This window comes from Balaenoptera physalus (assembly GCF_965194825.1).
Source record: "Balaenoptera physalus genome assembly, chromosome: 3".
Classification (NCBI taxonomy): domain Eukaryota; kingdom Metazoa; phylum Chordata; class Mammalia; order Artiodactyla; family Balaenopteridae; genus Balaenoptera; species Balaenoptera physalus.
The window spans coordinates 17,442,925-17,462,772 of record NC_138890.1 but is presented as its reverse complement, the minus strand read 5'-3'; the positions used below and the strand labels follow the sequence as shown (position 1 = coordinate 17,462,772).

Sequence of the window (19,848 nt, the reverse complement as noted above, 5' to 3'; positions counted from 1 at the left end):
AGTAGAACAAAGCGGCAACTTAAAATGCATCTTGAATTGCTCTTGTGGAGGCCTTAATATCAAATTAATTTGTACATTTTTTCAGTATTATTGATCATATTAAAATGCAAATAATGACAGGCAGGGAGTAACGTAGTCAAACAACAATCAGGAGAAAAAGAAGCCAAAAATGCAAACCAGAAAAAAAAGAAAAGACTTCAGAGACAAAACTTCTCTTATTACATCCAAATGCAAACTAAAGACTCTGGTAGTCAAAATCATGAAGGAAATAAGGATAACAGTCATGAGAACCAGTTGAGAGAGAATGGAAATGACAACAGAAGAGTCGAAGCAGTTTATGAGAACAAGGACATTCTAATCATGAACTGAAATAGCAGAAGTGAAAGTGACAACACCTAGTGAGAGGGCCAGAAGGGTGGGCACAGCAGGTTGTTTTGATGAATTTGTTGATCTTGGTAAGTCCCATGTTCTTCCACTGTGAGTGCAGTTCATCAACACTGCTAATGTGAAAGAATTTGTTTTTCAGGCATGATCACAATAATATTTACAGAGAATCAAAGAGAACACACATCCAGAAGGTTCAACCAATGTTTAAACATGGTTTTAGGTGGTCAAACTTTTATGATGTCTTGGTAAGTTCTCCAAGACTAAAGTTTCCACTTACTGTTGTGTTTTAAACTTTTTTTCTTTTTTTATTGTGGTAAATACACATAACATAAAAATTAGCATTTAGACCATTTAAAAGTGTACAGTTATTTCAGTGGCATTAAGTTCAATTTACATTGTTGTACCACCATCACCACTACTCATCACCAGAACTTTTTCACCTTCTGAAACTGAAACTCTTTACCCATTAAACAATAACAATAAACAATAACTCTTATTCCCTCCTTCCCTAGTCCCTGGAACCCACCATTCCACTTTCTGTCTCTATGAATTTGCTACTCCAAGAAACTTATATAAGCAGAATGACACAGTATTTGTCATTTTGTGTCTGACATTTCACTTAGCATAATGTTTTCAGGGTTCTTCCATGTTGTAATCTGTACCAGAATTTAATTCCTTTTAAGAGTGAATAATATTCCATCAGATGTATACACTACATTTTGTTTGTCCATTCATCTGTCATTGGGCATTTGGGTTGTTTCTACCTTTTGGCTAATGTGAATAATGCTGCTATGCACATTTGTGTGCAAATATCTGAGTCCTGTTTTCAATTCTTTTGTGTATATACCCAGAAGTAGAATTGCTGGATCATATGGTAATTCTATATTTAATTTTTTGAGGAACTGCCATACTGTTTTCACAGCAGGGGCACCATTTTACATTCTCAACAGCAATGTACAAGGGGTCTAACTTCTCCACAACTTTGAAAACACTTGTTTTCTGATTTTTTATAATAGCCATTCTAATGTATGTGTAGTCTTGTGTTTGGATATATGTTTCCCTAATTATTAGTGATGTTAAACATCTCTTCATGTGTTTATTGGCCATTTCTTTGGAGAAATGTTTATTCAAACACCTTGCCCATTTTTTATTTGGTTGCTTTCTGTTGTAGAGTTTTAGGCATTGTTTTTATATTCTGAATATTAATCCTTTATGTGATTTGCAAATATTTTTTCCAATTCTGTGGTTTGCCTCTTTACTTTTTTAGATTTTTTATTGTGGCAAAATACACATAACATAAAGCTTACCATCTTAACCATTTTTAGTGTACATTTCAGTGGTATGAGATACATTCATCTTGTGTGCAGCCATCACCAACATCCATATCTTTTCATCTTGTAAAACTAAGACTGTATTTATTAATGACTCTCCACTTCCCCTCCCCCAATCCTGCAATCCTCATTCTACTTCCTGTCTCTATGAATTTGACTGCTATAAGATCATATAAGTGGAATCATACAGCATTTGTTCTTGGAATCATACAGCATTTGTTCTTTCGTGACCAGCTTCTTCCACTGAGCATGTCCTCAAGATTCATCCATGTTGTAACATATGTCAGAATTTCCTTCCTTTATTGAGCCGAAGCTATTCCATTGCCAACACTTATTTTCTGCTTTTTGATAGCAAGCATCCTAATGGGTGCGAGGTGGTATCTCATTGTTTTTGATTTGCATTTCTCTAATGAGCATCTTTTCATGTGCTTGTTGGCCATTGGTATACCAACTTTAGAGAAATGTCTATTTAACTCTTTGCTGATTTTTAAAATCAGGTTGTTTCTTTTTGTTGAGTTATAAGAGTTCTTTGTATACTCTAGGTATTAACTCATCACATATATGATTTGCAAATATTTTCTCCCATTCTATAGGGTGCCTTCTAACTCTGCTGATTATGCTCTTTGATGCACACTTTTTAAGTTTGGTGTAGACCATTTGTCTATATTTGCTTTGCCTTTACTTGTGGTGTCATATCCAAAAAAAATCATTGCCAAATCCAATTTCATAAAGCTTTTCTCCTACGTTTTCTTCTGGGACTTTATTAGCTTAAGGTCTTATGTTTAGGTCTTTAATCCATTTTGAATTAATTATTGTATATGATATAAGATAAGGGCTCAATTTTTAAAAATTGAAGTATAGTTGATTTACAGTGTTGTGTTAGTTTCAGGTGTACAGCAATATACATTCTTTTGCAGGTTCTTTTCCATTATAATTTATTACAATTTATCTCTCCCCCACACCCCACTATCCCCTTTGTTAACCATAAGTTTGTTTGCTCCTAAGTATTTTGTTCTTTTTGATACTATGGTAAATTGAGTTATTTTCATAATTGCATTTTGGAGTATTCGTTGCTAGTGTACAGAAATACCATATATTGCCATCTATTATTCTTATGGCCTACAACTATTATTAGTTAGAACTTTTTTTTTTTAAAGTTTTGGCTCTATCCTTTTTTTTTTTTAAATTTATTTATTTATTCATTTATTTTTGGCTGTGTTGGGTCTTCGTTTCTGTGCGAGGGCTTTCTCTAGTTGCGGCAAGCGGGGGCCACTCTTCATCGCAGTGTGTGGGCCTCTCACTATCGCGGCCTCTCTTGTTGCAGAGCACAGGCTCCAGATGCGTAGGCTCAGCAGTTGTGGCTCACGGGCCTAGTCGGTCCGTGGCATGTGGGATCCTCCCAGATGAGGGCTCGAACCCGTGTCCCCTGCATTGGCAGACAGATTCTCAACCACTGCACCACCAGGGAAGCCCAGAACATATTTTTTATTTTTATTTTTTATTGAAGCATACTGGATTTGCAATATTGTGTTAGTTTCAGGTATACAGCAAAGTGATTCAGATATATATGTGTATATATATATATATATATATATATATTCTTTTAAGATTCTTTTCCATTATAGGTTATTACAAGATATTAAATATAGTTCCCTGTGCTATACAGTAGGTCCTTGCAGTTTATCTATTTTATATATAGTAGTATGTATCTGTTAATCTCAAGCTCCTAATTTATGCCTCCCCGCCTTTTCCCTTTGGCAACCTTAAGTTTGTTTTCTGTGTCTGTGAGTCTATTTCTGTTTTGTAAATAAGTTCATTTGTATCATTTTTTTTTTAGATTCCACATGTAAATGATACCACATGATATTTGTCTTTCTCTGTCTGACTTACTTCACTTATATGATAATCTCTAGGTCCATCCATGTTGCTGCAAATGGCATTATTTCATTCTTTTTATGGATGACTAATATTCCATTGTTATATATATACCATATCTTCTTTATCTATTCACATGTTGATGGATATTTAGGTTGCTTCCATATCTTGGCTATTGTAAACAGTGCTGTTATGAACATTGGGGTGCAGGTATCTTTTTAAATTAGAGTTTTCATCTTTTCCAGATTTAGGTGCAGGAGTGGGATTGCGTGATCATATGGTAACTATTTAGTTTTTTAAGGAAACTCCATACTGTTCTCCACAGTGGCTGTACCAATATACATTCCCACCAACAGTGTAGGAGGGCTCCCTTCTCTCCATACCCTCTCCAGAATTTATTGTTTGTAGATTTTTGATGATGGCCATTCTGACTGTGTGAGGTGATAACTCATTGTAGTTTTGATTTGCATTTCTCTAATAATTAGCAATGTTGAACATCTTTTCATGTGCCTCTTGGCGGTCTGTATGTCTTCTTTGGAGAAATGTCTATTTAGGTCACCATTTTTTGACTAGGTTGTTTGTTTTTATGCAATTAAGTCACATGAGCTGTTTGTAAATTTTGGAGACTAGTCCCTCATTGGTCGCATCGTTTGCAAATATCTTATCCCATTCTGTGGGTTGTCTTTTCATTTTGTTTATGGTTTCCTTTGCTGTGCAAAAGCTTTTGAATTTAATTAGGTCTCATTTTTGTTTTTATTTCCGTTACTCTGGAAGACAGATCGAAAAAGATAGTGCTGTGATTTATGTCAGAGAGTGTTCTGCCTATGTTTTCCTCTAAGAGTTTTATAGTAATAAACTTTTAGCCAGACTCATCAAGAAAAGAAGGGAGGGGGCTCAAATCAATAAAATTAGAAATGAAAAAAGAGAAGTTACCACGGACACCACAGAAATACAAAGGATCATAAGAGACTACTACAAGCAACTGTATGCCAAAAAAATCGACAGCCTGGAAGAAATGGACAAATTCTTAGGAAGGTACAATCTCTGAACCAGGAAGAAATAGAAAATATGAACAGACCACCACAAGTACTGAAATTGAAACTGTGATTAAAAAACTCCCAACAAACAAAAGTCCAGGACCAGATGGCTTCACAGGTGAATTCTACTAAACATTTAGAGAAGAGTTAACACATATCCTTCTGAAAAGGTTCCAAAAACTTGCAGATGAAGGAACACTCCCAAACTGTTCTATGAGGGCACCATCACCCTGATACCAAAACCAGACAAAGATACCACAAAAAAAAGAAAATTAGAGGCCAATATCACTGAGAAACATAGACGCAAAAATCCTCAACAAAATACTGGCAAACTGAATCCAACAATACATTAAAAGGATCATACACAATGATGAAGTGGAATTTATACCAGGGATGCAAGTATTTTTCAATATCCGCAAATCAGTCAAAGAGACCACATCAACAAATAGAATAAAAGCCATATGATCTCCCTCCCTCTCACCCTCCCTATTCCACCCCTCTAGGTGGGAGGGAGGGAGACGCAAGAGGGAAGAGATATGGGGACATATGTGTATGTATAACTGATTCACTTTGTTATAAAGCAGAAATTAACACACCATTGTAAAGCAATTATACTCCAATAAAGATGTTTAAAAAAAAAATTTGAACATACAACAAAAAATTTAAAAATTAAAAAAAATAAACTTCTAAGATACACAAGTAAACCTAAATTTTGATGCCAAAATTAAAAAAAAACAAAAACCATATGATCATCTCAATAGATGCAGAAAAAGCTTTTGACAAAATTCAACACCCATTTATGATAAAAATTCTCCAGAAAGTGGGCATAGAAGGAACATACATCAACATAATAAAGGCCATATGTGACAAACCTACAGCTGACATCATTCTCAATGGTGAAAAGCTGAAAGTATCTCCTCTAAGATCAGGAACAAGACAAGGATGTCCACTCTTGCCACTTTTATTCAACATAGTTTTGGAAGCCCTAGCTATGGCAATCAGAGAAGAAAAAGAAATAAAAGGAATTCGAATTGGAAAAGAAGAAGTTAAACTGTCACTGTTTGCAGGTGACATGATACTATACATAGGAGATCCTAAAGACACTACCTTAAAACTGCTAGAGCTCATCAATGAATTCAGTAAAATTGCAGGTTACAAAATTAATACACAGAAATATGTTGCATTTCTATACACTAACAATGAAAGATCAGAAAGAGAAATCAAAGAAACAGTCCCACTTACCATCACATCAAAAAGAATAAAATACCTAGGAATAAACCTACTTAGGGAGGCAAAAGGCCTGTACTTGGAAAACTACAAGACACTGATGAAAGAAATCAAAGACACAAACAGCTGGAAAGATATACCATGTTCTTGGATTGGAAGAATTAATATTGTTAAAATGACCATACTACCCAAGGCAATCTACAGAGTCAATGCAATCCCTATCAAATTACCAATGGCATTTTTTACAGATCTAGAACAAAAAAAATTGTATGGAGACACAAAAGACCCCGAATAGCCAAAGCAATCTTGAGAAAGAAAAATGGAGCTGGAGGAATCAGGCTCCCTGACTTCAGACTATGCTAAAAAGCTACAGTAATCAAGACAGTATGGTACTGGCACAAAACAGAGATATAGATCAATGGAATAGGATAGAAAGCCCAGAAATAAATCCCTGCACCTGTAGTCACTTAATCTACGACAAAGGAGGCAAGACTATACAATGGAGAAAAGACTGTCTCTTTAATAAATGGTGCAGGGAAAACTGGACAGCTACATGTAAAAGAATGAAATTAGAACATTCTCTGACACCATACACAAAAATAAACTTAAAATGGATTAAAGACCTAAATATAAGATTGGATACTATAAAACTCCTAGAAGAAAACATAGGTAGAACATTCTTTGACATAAATTGCAGCAATATTTTCTTGGATCCATCTCCTAGAGTAATGGAAAAAACAAAAGTAAACAAATGGGATCTAATTAAATTCAAAAGCTTTTGTGCACAAAGAAAACCATAAACAAAACAAAGATACAACCCACAGAATGGGAGAAAAAATTTGCAAATGATGCCACTGACAAGGGGTTTATCTCCAAAACTTACAAACAGCTCATACAGCTCAATAGCAAAAAAAAAACAAACAACCCAATCAAAAAATGGGTGGAAGACCTAAATAGACATTTCTCCAAAGAAGACATACAGATGGCAATAGGCACATGAAAAGATGCTCAACATGGCTAATTATTAGAGAAATGTAAATCAAAACTACAATGAGGTATCACCTCACACCAGTCACAATGGGTATCATCAAAAACTACTAACAATAAATGCTGGAGAGGGTGTGGATAAAAGAGAACCCTCCTATGCTGTTGGTGAGAATGTAACTTGGTGTAGCCACTATTAAGAACAGTATGAAGTTTCCTTAAAAACCTAAAAATAGAGCTACCATATGATCCAGCAATCCCACTTCTGGGCATACATCCAGAGAAAAGCATGGTCGAAAGGATACATCCACTCCAATATTCATTGCAATGTTGTTTACAATAGTCAAGACATGGAAGCAACCTAAATGTCCACTGATAGATGAATGGATAAAGAAGATGTGGTATATATGTACAATGCAATATTACTCAGTCATTAAAAAGAATGAAATAATGCCATTTGCAGCAACATGGATGGACCTGGAGATTATAATACTAAGTGAAGTAGGTCAAACAGAGAAAGACAAATATCATATGACATCACTTATATGTGGAATCTAATAAAATGATACAAATGAATTTATTTCCAAAACAGAAACAGACTCACAGACTTAGAAAACAAATTTATTGTTACCAAAGGGGAAAGGTAGAGGGGAAGGGATAAATTGGGACTCTGGGATTGACATGTACACACTGCTGTATTTAAAGTGGATAACCAACAAGGACCTACTGTATAGCACATGGACTCTGCTCAATATTCTGTAATAACGTAAATGGGAAAAGAATTTGAAAAAGAATAAGTATACGTATATGTATAACTGGATCACTTTGCTGTACACCTGAAACTAACACAACATTGCAAATAAACTATAGTCCAATATGAAATTAAAATTTAAAAAATAAAATAAAATAAAAGACTACATAACAGAACATATGATTAGGGTGGAGGAGGTAGAGCTAAGTTCTCATATTATCCAGGATGACTAAAAGTTCTGGTTAATTTTATTCTTTGATTAAATTATGATTATAAATTATAGTTTTTAGAATAAAAACTGAAAGAATAGAAACAGAGTGTATAATTATAAATAATAAAGGAGGAAGTGGAGGACTTTATCAGCCAATCCAAAGGCAGCAGGAAAGAAGAGAAAATGAACCAGCGTAAGGGAAGGAAGAATAGGAAGCATGGAATAAAGTAGTAGATTTAAACCAAAAACACACCAGCAATTACTCTAAATATAAATGTACCAGACACTCCAATGAAAATCAAGTGTGGTCAGGCTGGTAAAAAACAAACAAAAACAACAGCAAAAACCATATACTATTACAAGAAATGTACCTAAAACAAGAGAATTTAATTAAACAGAAACTAAACATGTGATAGAGAGGATCTATAAAGTCAAAAGTTGGTACTTTGAAAAGGCTATTCACTTTTCAAAGTGTTTAGGTGGTTGTTTTTTTATGTTTTATACAAGTTTATAGTTGTTATTTGCAGGAAGTTTGGTCTGATAGGCACTACTTAGCCATTCACAGAAGCAGAAAACATATTAATTGATTAACAGAGAAAAATCATATGTTTATTCCAATCAATGCAGAAAAGACATTTCATAAGCGTCAACTCTATTTTTGATTAAAATACACCCAGGGCAAACTGGGTATACATCAGGGAAACATCCTGCCTTGGCAAAGGCTCTACGCAAATGTGAGAACATTCACTGTAGGAAAACATCTCTGTGCAGCCTTGTCCAGACTGGGAACTCCGAAAGAGTGCTCAGCACGCCCCTTAGTGCTTATAGCATATTGACATCTTGGCCAAGGCTGAGTAGAGGAAGGACTGGAAGGGAAGTAAATCTGCTGATATTTCAGATGATAGGCTAGCCTGTCCTCTTAGAAGAATCAGCAGAGTCAACAAACTATTAAAACAATGTTTAAAAATTCAGCACGTTTTCCAGACACACAATCAGCCTACAAAAATCAATAGCATTTTTTGACACAGCAATAACTAACCAGAAAACATAATCACAAATAAAGATAAATGGAACTGTTAAGAACACATAAAACTTCTCTGGAGGAAACTTTCCAAATCTAATAAAGGCAAAGAAGGCATAGAAATTGAAATGAAAGATAAAAAGACATTGCACAGTCTTGAATGAGATAATGCAATATTAATAAATGTCCATTTCATTCCAAATAAATCTATAAATTCAAAATTCCACAATGTCAGTTTGTAAAAGAAATTCCATAGATTTAATTTTTAAAATGTATACAGTGGAATAAAGGTTTTTAAATAGCTAGGTCAACATGAAATATAAGTGTGAGAATATGAATGAATACCTACTTCAAATCCACGGTGGTTTTCATAACAAGAGTTTGATTTTGGTGAAAGACAGATAGTCCAATGGAAGAGAAGAGAGAGCTCAAAGAGACCCAGGTGAAAAATGTGCCACTGACGAGGAAAGGCCAGGCTGTTTAGTGTAGACAGCATCAGGAAGAGGGGCTCACCACAGGATGGAAAACAAAACAGGGTTTTACCAGCTCCACCTATGGCAGTGGCCTCTAGACCAATTAAAGACCTAAACACAAAACTTAAAAATAAACGTTAATCAAAAATGCAGAACATCTCTGCAACCAAGGAGTGGAAAAGAACTTCTTATACAAAAGTTTCAAAGCACAAACCATCTGGGGAAAAACAGTCATTTAATTCCAGCAAGTTAAAGAACGTCTTTTCAATGAGGGACCATGTGGACAAAGTTAATGGACAACTGGAAGAATGTAAGAAGTCTGAAATGCCTAAAACCAACAGGTGAATAATGTCTAAATACATAGTGTAGTCTTGCAAATCAGTCAGAAAAGGCAACAGCTCAAAAGAAAATGGACTAAGGCGTGAAGTCTCAATTTACATATAAAGAAACCTGACAAGTTGCAGTATACAGGCAGAGATGCTCAGCCTCATCACCAACCACTGCTGCTAGGAATGTCCACCGGTGCTGGTCTGCCAGGACACACAGGCACTGCTGCTTGAGGTGAATATACACTCACCCTAGGACCCAACAAGTTCCTGCCTGTATCTCCTTCCCCCACAGATCCTGAAAGGGACAGGGGAGGATTCGAATCACTGAAATTTGGGGGCTGGGGGTTGGGAGAGTGGGGGGGCCAACAACTGGCTGCCCCCCATTAGGTAGGTGAAATGTGGTGAGCTCACCATGGCATAAGCTGCGAGGCAAATAAAGTCAGGATCTAGGTGCACACGTAACACCACAGGTGACCTTACACACCTCACGTTTGGAGAATAAAGTAAAACAGAATGAAAGCTAAAGCGTAAACTGTTTATATAAACTAAAAATGCATGTGTACAGGCTCAGTGGCTGGGGTGAACACTCTGGTGGTTCATAGAGAGTTAAGCATGCAGTTACCATATGACCCAGCAATTCCGCTCCTGGGTATGTACCCAAGAGAAATTAAAACAACTATTCAAACAAATGTTTGTACGAAAATGTTCACAACGGCATTGAGTTAACAGCCAAAAGGTGGAAACAACCCAAATGTCCATTAACAAATGGTAAACAAAGTGTGGTTCATCCACACAATGGAATATCATTCAGCCATAAAAAGGAATGAAATTCTGATACATGCTGCAACATGGATGAACTTCAAAAACATGTTAAGTGAGAGAAGCCAGTCACAAGAGGACACATATTGTATCATCTCATTTATGTGAAATGCCCACAAGAGGTAAATCCAAATAGACAAAAGCAAATTAGTGGTTGTTAAGGGCTGGGATGAGGGGGAAGTCGAGTATGACTGCTAATGGGTATGCGTTTTCCTTTTGGGGTGATGAAAACATTTGGAATTGGAGGTTGCACAATAGTGAGAATGTACTTAATGCCCCTGAACTGTTCACTTTTAAATGGTTAATGGTTAATTTTATACGTGAATCTCACCTAACTTTAAAAAAAGGCAAGCTCACAGAATAATACACATATTGCAAGGACACATTCCCATAAAAATGCACCTTGAAAATATGTAAATAATTGCCTCAGGTGGAGGGGGTTAAGAGGACTGGTGTGGCAATAAATGGGCATAAAGAAATGCATAGATAAAACTGAGAAGAGGTGGACCTGCCCACCCAGCAGGACAGAGGTCCCAAAGAGAAAAGGAATGAAGCAGAGGACATCCTCCCAGCGGTCAGGGGGATGGCTGGTAAGCCCCCCGACTGTCCCAGTCTCTGGCAGCTGGACCTCTAAGCACAGCCCCCCATAAATGGACACATTCCCTGGCACTGGCGGGCCCTGGGCAGCACTCAGGCGGGAGAGACGCCCATACCTGAGGGGCAGGAGAGATGGGAGGCTGCTAGCAACACAGGCTTCCTTCTCACCTCCTGGGAGGCTAGGCAAGCCTATCCACTGTCTGTTTTTCCTCCGATGTGGCGGTGCTCGATCCTCTCTCTCACTGCCTAGTAAGTTTTGCTTGAATGCCAGGGTCCTCTGCATAAGAATGGTGGAAGCTACGGGTCTTTTGGTCCCCTCTGCTGGGCAGGCGGCAGGTGTGGTCTGATGACCTTAGTTATATGCGGATGACCCAGGATCAAGGCTCTGTGCAGTCTAGTCATAGCTCCAGGAACTTCAGAGAAATCCTGTGTGTTCCCCAAGGTCTTACTCAGGTCTCCACATCAAAGACAGCTGGAAAATGTGTTTGTCTCTTGAGATTTTTGTCTTGGACCTTAATCTGCTGTCTGAAGTTTCAGAATTTCTCCTACTCGGGAAACAGTCTTTGTCTTTGTGGCTCTTCCAGCTTGTCACCCAACCCAACAAGCTGCCAGGACTCTGCTGGTCCCTCTTTTCCAGCCACCCACAGCCAAGCCAAGCCACAACAGGGCTGATAGGAGGCCCAGAACAAGCAAGTGCCCTTGGAAAGGCCTTCCTGGTCCTCAACTCACCCCACCAGGGCTCTCTCCAGCCCTCCTCCCACTGACTGGCCTTTGTTTCCCCAACACCACAGGACTGTGGAAACGTTTATTCTGTCTGCAGAGCATCTCAGCCTGTCCTCTAACTCTGCTGCCTACAGAGCTGCAGTCCTGAGAGGCCTGGAAGGGAGACCCAGCCCTGTGTGGAGACCTCCTCAGTCTCAGTGTTACTCAGGTCCAACATGTCCATCCAGAGCTCTGCTTCTTCTCACCATCAACAGGCAGGGGCCGTGGAGGGCGTGGACCAGCAGCTTCCTCCCTACATCTGCCCTGAATTTCTGTGATTCCTTGGGTGGCTGTCTTGGTGTGTGGTCTCATGTCAGCTTGCCTGTGAGTTTGTTCCAGGCTAGGCCATTTTCAGTTGTTGTAGGCCATGTGAGGTTCTGACGATGTGATTTTCTTACAAATGAGACTGTGAGGAGCGCAGGCACATGGGCTGCGTTTTTCTCCTGCTCCTGCCTCCTGTGAGCACGGTGATGCCATAGGGCCACACCCGCCAGCAGCTCCTGGGCATGCAGTCTCCAGGCACCTTCCAAGTAGGGCCATCCCTCGGTGGGCTGTAGAATCAACTTTTGATCCCTGGCCTGACAAGGCCTCTGCAGAGCCACAGAGTTCCTTAGTGGCCACTTCTGAAAGTCTCACCTAGCTACTTGTTACTTAAGAGAGAAGTGTAATTATTCTGTATATTGATCTCCAATCCATTAAATCTGATTAACTGTCCAAGTGTTACAATATTTGTCTGTAGATTCTTCTTAGGTTTCCAAGTTAGGTCATCAATCATCTGAAAATAAAAGGACTTTACTTTCTTTATTTCCTTTGTTTGCCTTTCATTTTCTTATTACTTCCAGGAAGGCAATGATAGTTTTACAGTAGAAATGGCATAACTATAATTAACATCAAAAGAATAAAAGAGAAAACACACATGAGCGTTTCGAACACTTTTGATAAAATTCAACATGAAATCATGATTCAAACATCACAGGTCCATCCACCTAAACCACACTGTACACACAGGCAAGCATGCAGGCAGGCCTGTATACAGAGTCCTGGCATCAGCCCAGCACTGCTCAGTCCCCTGCCAGCTCCAGCTCACACCTCAACATTCCTCCAGGAACTGACAAAGTAAGACAAGAGGCTGCTTTCTCAGTCATGGCCTGAGCAATCCCACTGCCAGGGGGTCTTTCACAGTCAGCCCAGGAGCAATCTCCTACCTCCCAATTTGTCTGTGTGGGTGAGTTTCTATACCCAGAAAGACCTGTTGCAGGCAACTGTGAAGTGAGCAACGCCTGGCTTGGAGGTGCTGAGTTACAGTGGCAAAAATGGCAAGTTGAATCTAGCAGTTTCCAACATTTCACTTGTTTGAGCAGGGGGAGCTTTCAGAGGGAGTCCAGGTGTGCAAAGATCATAGGGGCCTAGAAGGCCTGGCCCTAGGGACTCCAAGAGCACAGCTTCATGTCTAGTCAGGCCCTGCAAGAGCAGCTTCAGGGGTGCTTGTGGGGCAGGGACCAGTGAGCAGGGCGCCTGGTGTCCAGTGGACTGCAGCATGTGCAGATCTCAGGCTGGGCACTGGGCCGCTCCCTGTTGGCCCCTTTGGGCAGGGGTCCTGCAATGTGTGTATGCCTACCCCAGCAGGGGTTGTGGGAAGGGAGCCTCAAGGGTGATGTTCTTAGGAGCCCTCTGTTCTGCAGGCCAGTGTCGGGGATACCGCACACCCGTGTGCAGAAGGATTTCAACTCTGGCCTTTGGAGCCTATGTCTGTGAGTGAGCAGGCAACTGAATCCAGAGTGGATAGAGGAGTTGCTCGCCACCAGCCTGGTCTGCCCCATCCAGCTCTTGGTCAGCTCCCAGGGGATGCCTGACCACCAGATTCTGGTGGATTATGGTGCCTGGTGATCAAAGTGAGAGTTCAGGAAACAGGAGGGCCAGTCTCCTCCCAGCCCACAGCAAACTCTTCTCTTCAGGGGAATTCTGGGGGACTGCTGGTCTGTAAATCGAGCCACATCTGGATGCCACGTAGAAAAGGTTGTCCTCCCTGTGTTCACAGGGAGGAACGTGCCAATTCTCATACTGCACAGAATCGATGGATTTCATCTCGCTGAGTATACTGCCACCTCCTCAGGGGTGTCTCAGGCCCCACAGGGGACCCTGCTTCCCTGACCCTGCCAGCACCTCAAGGTCGTTCTATGTCTCTCAAGACACAAAGGGCTCACCCTGCTCGCCAGGCTTCTTAAGCTCCAGCCTTTCAGGCAGCATATTCTCTCTCCCCAAATCGCTTTACCTTCTGTCCATTTGCATCTGTCATAGATGTGGAGGGACTGAGTACAAGAAGAACAGGCTTTGGGTGCCAGAGCTTGAAGCAAGACTAGAAGGGATGTGGTCCTGAAGTGGCTGATGGGCACCCAAGGATTACATGCAGGAGACGACGGGCTGCTCTGAGCTGTAATCGTGTCTGAGATTTTTATAAGGTCATTGAAGCTTTACAAAAAGGGAGACCCGGAATTCCTGCATTTGTTGCCCTAACATCAGGCCCCTTGACCCCTTTGCACACACAATGTCTCAGTGTAGCAGCTGCTCAGAGCCAAGGCCTTTTTTTGTTCACCAGTCTGGGCTCCTTGGTCCTGCTGGCAATCTTGCTACTTAAGGTCTGCTTGCATTCAACACCTCTGTGTTCTCTCCTCTAGACTTGAGGAGACCAAGATGGGTGGGTAGATGAGCTCCTCAGACTGGCTTCCTGGGAGAGCAGAGAAATGAGGTCAGAGAACCCTCTGCCTAGAGATGGTAGCTTAGAGTATAGGTTGAAAGCACTCTTTACTATTGAACACACACAGACATAATAGAAAAAACAAACTTGACATGTACACAACCAAAAGTCAGTTGGGAAATAGCATAAAGAAGGTAAATCTGACAGAAGAGCTTAGATCAAAAGAAATGGAATAATAGAGCAGTTGCTTTGATAAAGAAGATGTGGTACATATATACAATGGAATATTACTCAGCCATAAAAGAGAATGAAATAATGCCATTTGCAGTAACATGGATGGACCTAGAGATTGTTATACTGAGTGAAGTAAGTCAGACGGAGAAAGGCAAATACCATATAATATAGCTACACGGAATCTAAAAAAAGGGGGTATGAATGAACTTATCTACAAAACAGAAATAGAGTTACAGATGTAGAAAAAAAATTATGGTTACCAGGGAGTAAGTGGGGGAGGCATAAATTGGGAGATTAGGATTGACATATACACACTACTGTATATAAAATAGATAACTAATAACGACCTACTGTATAGCACAGGGAACTCTCATCAATACTCTGTAAAGGCCTATATGAGAAAAGAATCTAAAAACGAGTGCATATATGTATATGAATAACTGATTCACTTTGCTGTGCAGCTGAAACTAACACAACATTGTAAATCAACTATACTCCAATAAAAATTTTTTAAAAATAGAGCAGTTCCTAAAAGGACTTTAATTAGCGTATTTAATATATTCAGAGAGATAGAGGATAGAGTAGCACCTAGGGTACAAGGACAGGATGCTCTGAAGTAAACAGAGATGGCTGAAAATGTTAATTTGGGAAATTAAAAATATATAATCACTGAGATTTAAAGATCAATAGTGTCTACAAAGTATTCCATAGCAGCAAAACTGTCCTTCAAAATGAAGGAAAAATGAAGACATTCCCAGATCAGCCAAAGGTGAGGAAGTGTATTATGACTAGACTTGGTCTATAAGAAATGCTAAGAGGAGACCTTCAAGCTGCAATGGAAGAACACTGGACAGTAGATTGTAACTGTGCAAGAAATAAAGAACACTGTTCATCATAATTGCACAGGTGAATATAAAGGCCAAGTATTACTGTGTTTTGGTTTGTGACTCCCCTTATGTTTCTATATGATTTAAAAGACACATGCATAATACAGTAATTAGAAATCTATTATAATGTGCACACAAATGTATAAAGGATGTAATTTGTGTGAATGTACTAAATGCCATGGAACTGTACACTTTAAAATGGTTACTGATTAATTTTATGTTATGTGAATTCTACCTCAGTAAAAACAAATAAATAAAATCAGTACAACAGCTTGTCTTAGGCCAGTCTCCCCAGGAGCAGACCCTGAGATGAGGATTGTTGTGCAGGCAGTTTATTAAGAAAATATTCCCAGGAGAATACAGGCAGGCAGAGGGGAGCCAGACAGAGATGAGGAAGACTTGATGGAGGTAACGTCCAGTAGGAGGTGGCCTCAGCCTGGCCCTGCATAAGGACTGTGAGTGCCACTTATGCCTCAAAGCTGTCTTGACCTGATTCAGGACATCTGGGCTTTCAAACGTTCATACCCAACTTTCATTGGCTGTGGTCCACCCTGGGGGACACAAACTTCCAGGAACTTCCTGTTCTCTGCAGGCATACTGGCGCCAGAAGTCAAGGTCAGCTTGCCAAAGAGGGGTCACAGGTGCTGATGATTGAAGTTCAAGTATACTATGGTCCAAGGAAGAGAATCCCTGGAACTTGGGTGGTCTGCAAGGGTCTGCTCCAGGCCTTAAGGTCAGAATTGGCCTCACTGACAGCCCTGTTAGTTTACTGGCATATCAACTAGAGAGAAATTCCCAGCATACAAAACAGATAGAAATAAAGGCTAAGAAATATGGAGGACAATGCAGAGCAACAACATACTTCTAATAGCAACTTTGGAAGGAGAGAATAGATAGAATGGTAGAGAGGTAAAATCTGAAGATACAGTGGCCAATAATTTTCCATTAGTGAAAAGAAAGTTATGAGTCTTCTGTTTGATTAATCTCACTAAAGACCTAGATGCATATTCTTTTAAAAGTCCACTTAGACACATCTTTGTAAAACTTTGGAAAACCAACAGCAAATAGAAAAATCATAAATGTTCAAAATAAAAGGATAGAAAGAAAGAGATTCAAATTGAAATCAGACTACCTAATAAGGAATATATTGAATAACAGAAGACAATGCAGTCATATCCTCAAAGATTAAGGGAAAACAAATTTGAAGTTTCTACACCCAGTTAAATCAGTCAAATAAATATGAATGGAATAAAAATATTTTGCCAGATATACAAGGACTCATGATGTTTACCACACAGAATCTCACTGGAAAATACTATAGAATGTACTGCAGTGAGAAGAAAAATGAGCTCAGAAGTATGTTCTCTGATTACAGTGAAATTAGACTGGAAATCAGTAACAGAAAGATTTTCTAAATGAAAATCCCAACGTGTTTAAAAATTAAGAAATACACTTCTAAATAACTTTTGAGTCAAAGAGGATACTAGAAAATAGTTCAAACTGACTAATAACGAAAATGAAAAATATCAAAATCTGCTCTGTAAGACCTACCCTACAAGAAATGCCAAGGGCGTACTTCAGGCTGCAAAGAAAGATATAAACAGTAGCTTGTAGCCATACAAAGAAATAGCAGTGATACAGGTACCTATATTGATAAGCATAAAGACCTGTTGAATTATATTATGGTTTGTAACTTCTCTTCTTTCCCTATATGATTTAAAAGACAAACACATAAAACAATAATTATAAATCTAAGTTAATGAGCACACAAGGTATGAAGATGTAATTTGTGACAATGACAACATAAAGAAGGAGGACAGAGCTGGTTAGAAGCAGGGTTTTTGTACACTATTGAAGCTAAGTTGGTAGTAATTAAAACTAAATTGTCATAAGTTTAACGTGTTAATTTTAATCCTCAAGGTAACCACTAAGAAAGTAACTAAAAAATATACAGAAATGGAACTGAGAAGGGAATCAGAACAGTTTGCTAGAAAAACTCAAACAAAAAAGAAGGCAGTAATGGAGGAATTGAGGAACAAAAAAGATATAAGACATATAGAAAATAAATAGCAAAATGATAGAAGTAAGTCCTTCCTTATCAGTAATTATTTTAAATGTAAATTGATTAAACTCTCCAATTAAAAGGCAGAGACTGGAAGAATGGTTACAAAAACAAAAACAAAAGTATGATCCATCCATATGCTATCTAGAAGAGATTCACTTTAGATACAAAGACACAAATAAGTTGAAAGTGAAAGAATGGAAAAAGATATTTCATGCAAATATTAACCAACAAAGAGCTGAAGTGGCTTTACAGACAAATTAGGCTTCAAGTAAAAAATGTTATAAGAGACAGAGAAGGACATTATATATTGAAAGAAGTCCCAGTCCATTAAGAAGATACAACAATTATAAACATATATACACCTAACAAGAGATCCCTAAAATATATGAAGCAAAAATTGACAGAATTTAAGGGAGAAATAGACAGTTCTACAAGAATAGCTGAAAACTTTATGCTGCACTTTCAATGATGGATACAACAACAGACAAAAGATCAATAAGGACATAGAAGATCTGAACAACACTGTAGATCAACTAGACCTAACAAACCTAAACTCAAGCTAGCAGAAGTAATGAACTCGAGATAGCAGAAGTAAATATTAGAACAGAAATAGAGAATAGAAAAATAGAGAAAATCAATGAAATGAAAAGTTGGTTCTTTGAAAATATCAACAAAATTGACAAACCTTTAGCTAGACTTGACTAAGAAAAAAGGATAGAAGACTCAAATTGCTAAAAATTAGTAAGTGGGGACATTACTAATGACTTTACAGAAATAAGATTGTAAGAGAATGCTATGCCAACAAATTAGATAACCTAAGTGAAATGGGCCAATTCCTAGAAACACACAAACTACCAAAACAGCCTCAAGAAGAAAGAAATCTGAATAGACATATAACAAGTCAAGAGATTGAGTCAATAAGCAAAACCCCTCCAACAAAGAAAAGCTGAGGACTAGGTGGCTTCACTGGTGGATTCTATCAAACATTTAAAGAAGAATTAACACCGATCCTCCTCAAACTCTTCCAAAAATTAGAAGAGAAGGGAACACTCCCTAATTCATTCCATGAGGCCAGTATTATCCTGATGCCAAAGCCAGACAAAGACACCACAAGAAAACTAAAAACAAACAATATCTCTTATGAATATAGGTATAAAAATTCTAAGTAAAATACTAGTAAAAATGAATCCAACAGAATATTAAAAGTATTATACACATCAACTATACTTCAATTAAAAAATAACTTTTAAAATAGTATTGTATACCATGACCAAGTGAGATTCATTCCAGAAATCCAAGAATGGTTCAACTAACAAAAAGTAATCAATGTAAAACACCATATTAATAGAATAAAGGGAAAACACACATATCCATCTGAAATAATGAAAAAAAAAGCATTTGACAAGGTCCAGCATCATTTCATATATATGAATGTCATTTCATAACATTCAGTAAACTAGGAATAGAAGGGAACTTCCTCCAAATGATAAAAGGTCTATGTGAAAAACCCACAGCTAACAGCATACTCAGTAATGAGAGACTGATGAGTTTCCCCTGAGATTAGGACAAGACAAGGATGTCTGCTTTCCCCACTGCTATTCAACAGTGTATTGGAAGTCCTAGTCAGAGCAATTAGACAAGAAAAGGAAATAAAAGCTATCCAAATTGGAAAGAACAAGTAAACTTATCTCTATTCTCAGATGGCATGGTTTTATATATAGAAAATTTAAAGAAGCCACACACACAAAAAGTCAGACCTAATAAGTGAATTCAGCAAAGTTGCAAGATACAAAGTCAACACACAAAAATCACTGTATTTGCAAAATCAACACACAAAAATCAGTGTATTTGTATACACTAGCAATGAACAATCTGAAAATAAAATTAAGAAATCAATTCCATTTATAATAACATCTAAAATAATAACATACTTACGAAGAATACTCACCAAGGAAGCACAAATTTGTACATTGGAAACTCAAAACATTGTTGAAAAAAATTAGAGACCTAAATAAATGGAAATACATCCCATGTTCATGGATTGAAAGACTTAGCATTGTCAAAATGGCAATACTCCCCAAAGTGATCTACAGATTAAATGAAATGCCTATCAAAACCCCAATGTACTTTTTGCAGAAGTGGGCATGCTAGAATATGTCAGTT

General features: G+C 38.3%; 1 protein-coding gene across 2 annotated transcripts in view; it reads left to right on the top strand.

The window, feature by feature from the left end:
- Positions 1-19,848, top strand: part of PRSS38 (serine protease 38) — a 143,214-nt gene that overhangs the window by 112,345 nt on the left and 11,021 nt on the right. Inside the window, exon 6 of one of the 2 annotated variants that reach the window (XM_082455129.1) lies at positions 11,834-14,089. The exons of the other annotated variant lie outside the window; for it this stretch is intronic. Within the exon in view, the coding sequence (XP_082311255.1) occupies positions 11,834-11,884 (51 nt within the window). The 3' untranslated portion in view covers positions 11,885-14,089. Of the gene's footprint in view, positions 1-11,833; positions 14,090-19,848 lie in introns of those variants that run through there. 2 annotated transcript variants of the gene reach the window in all.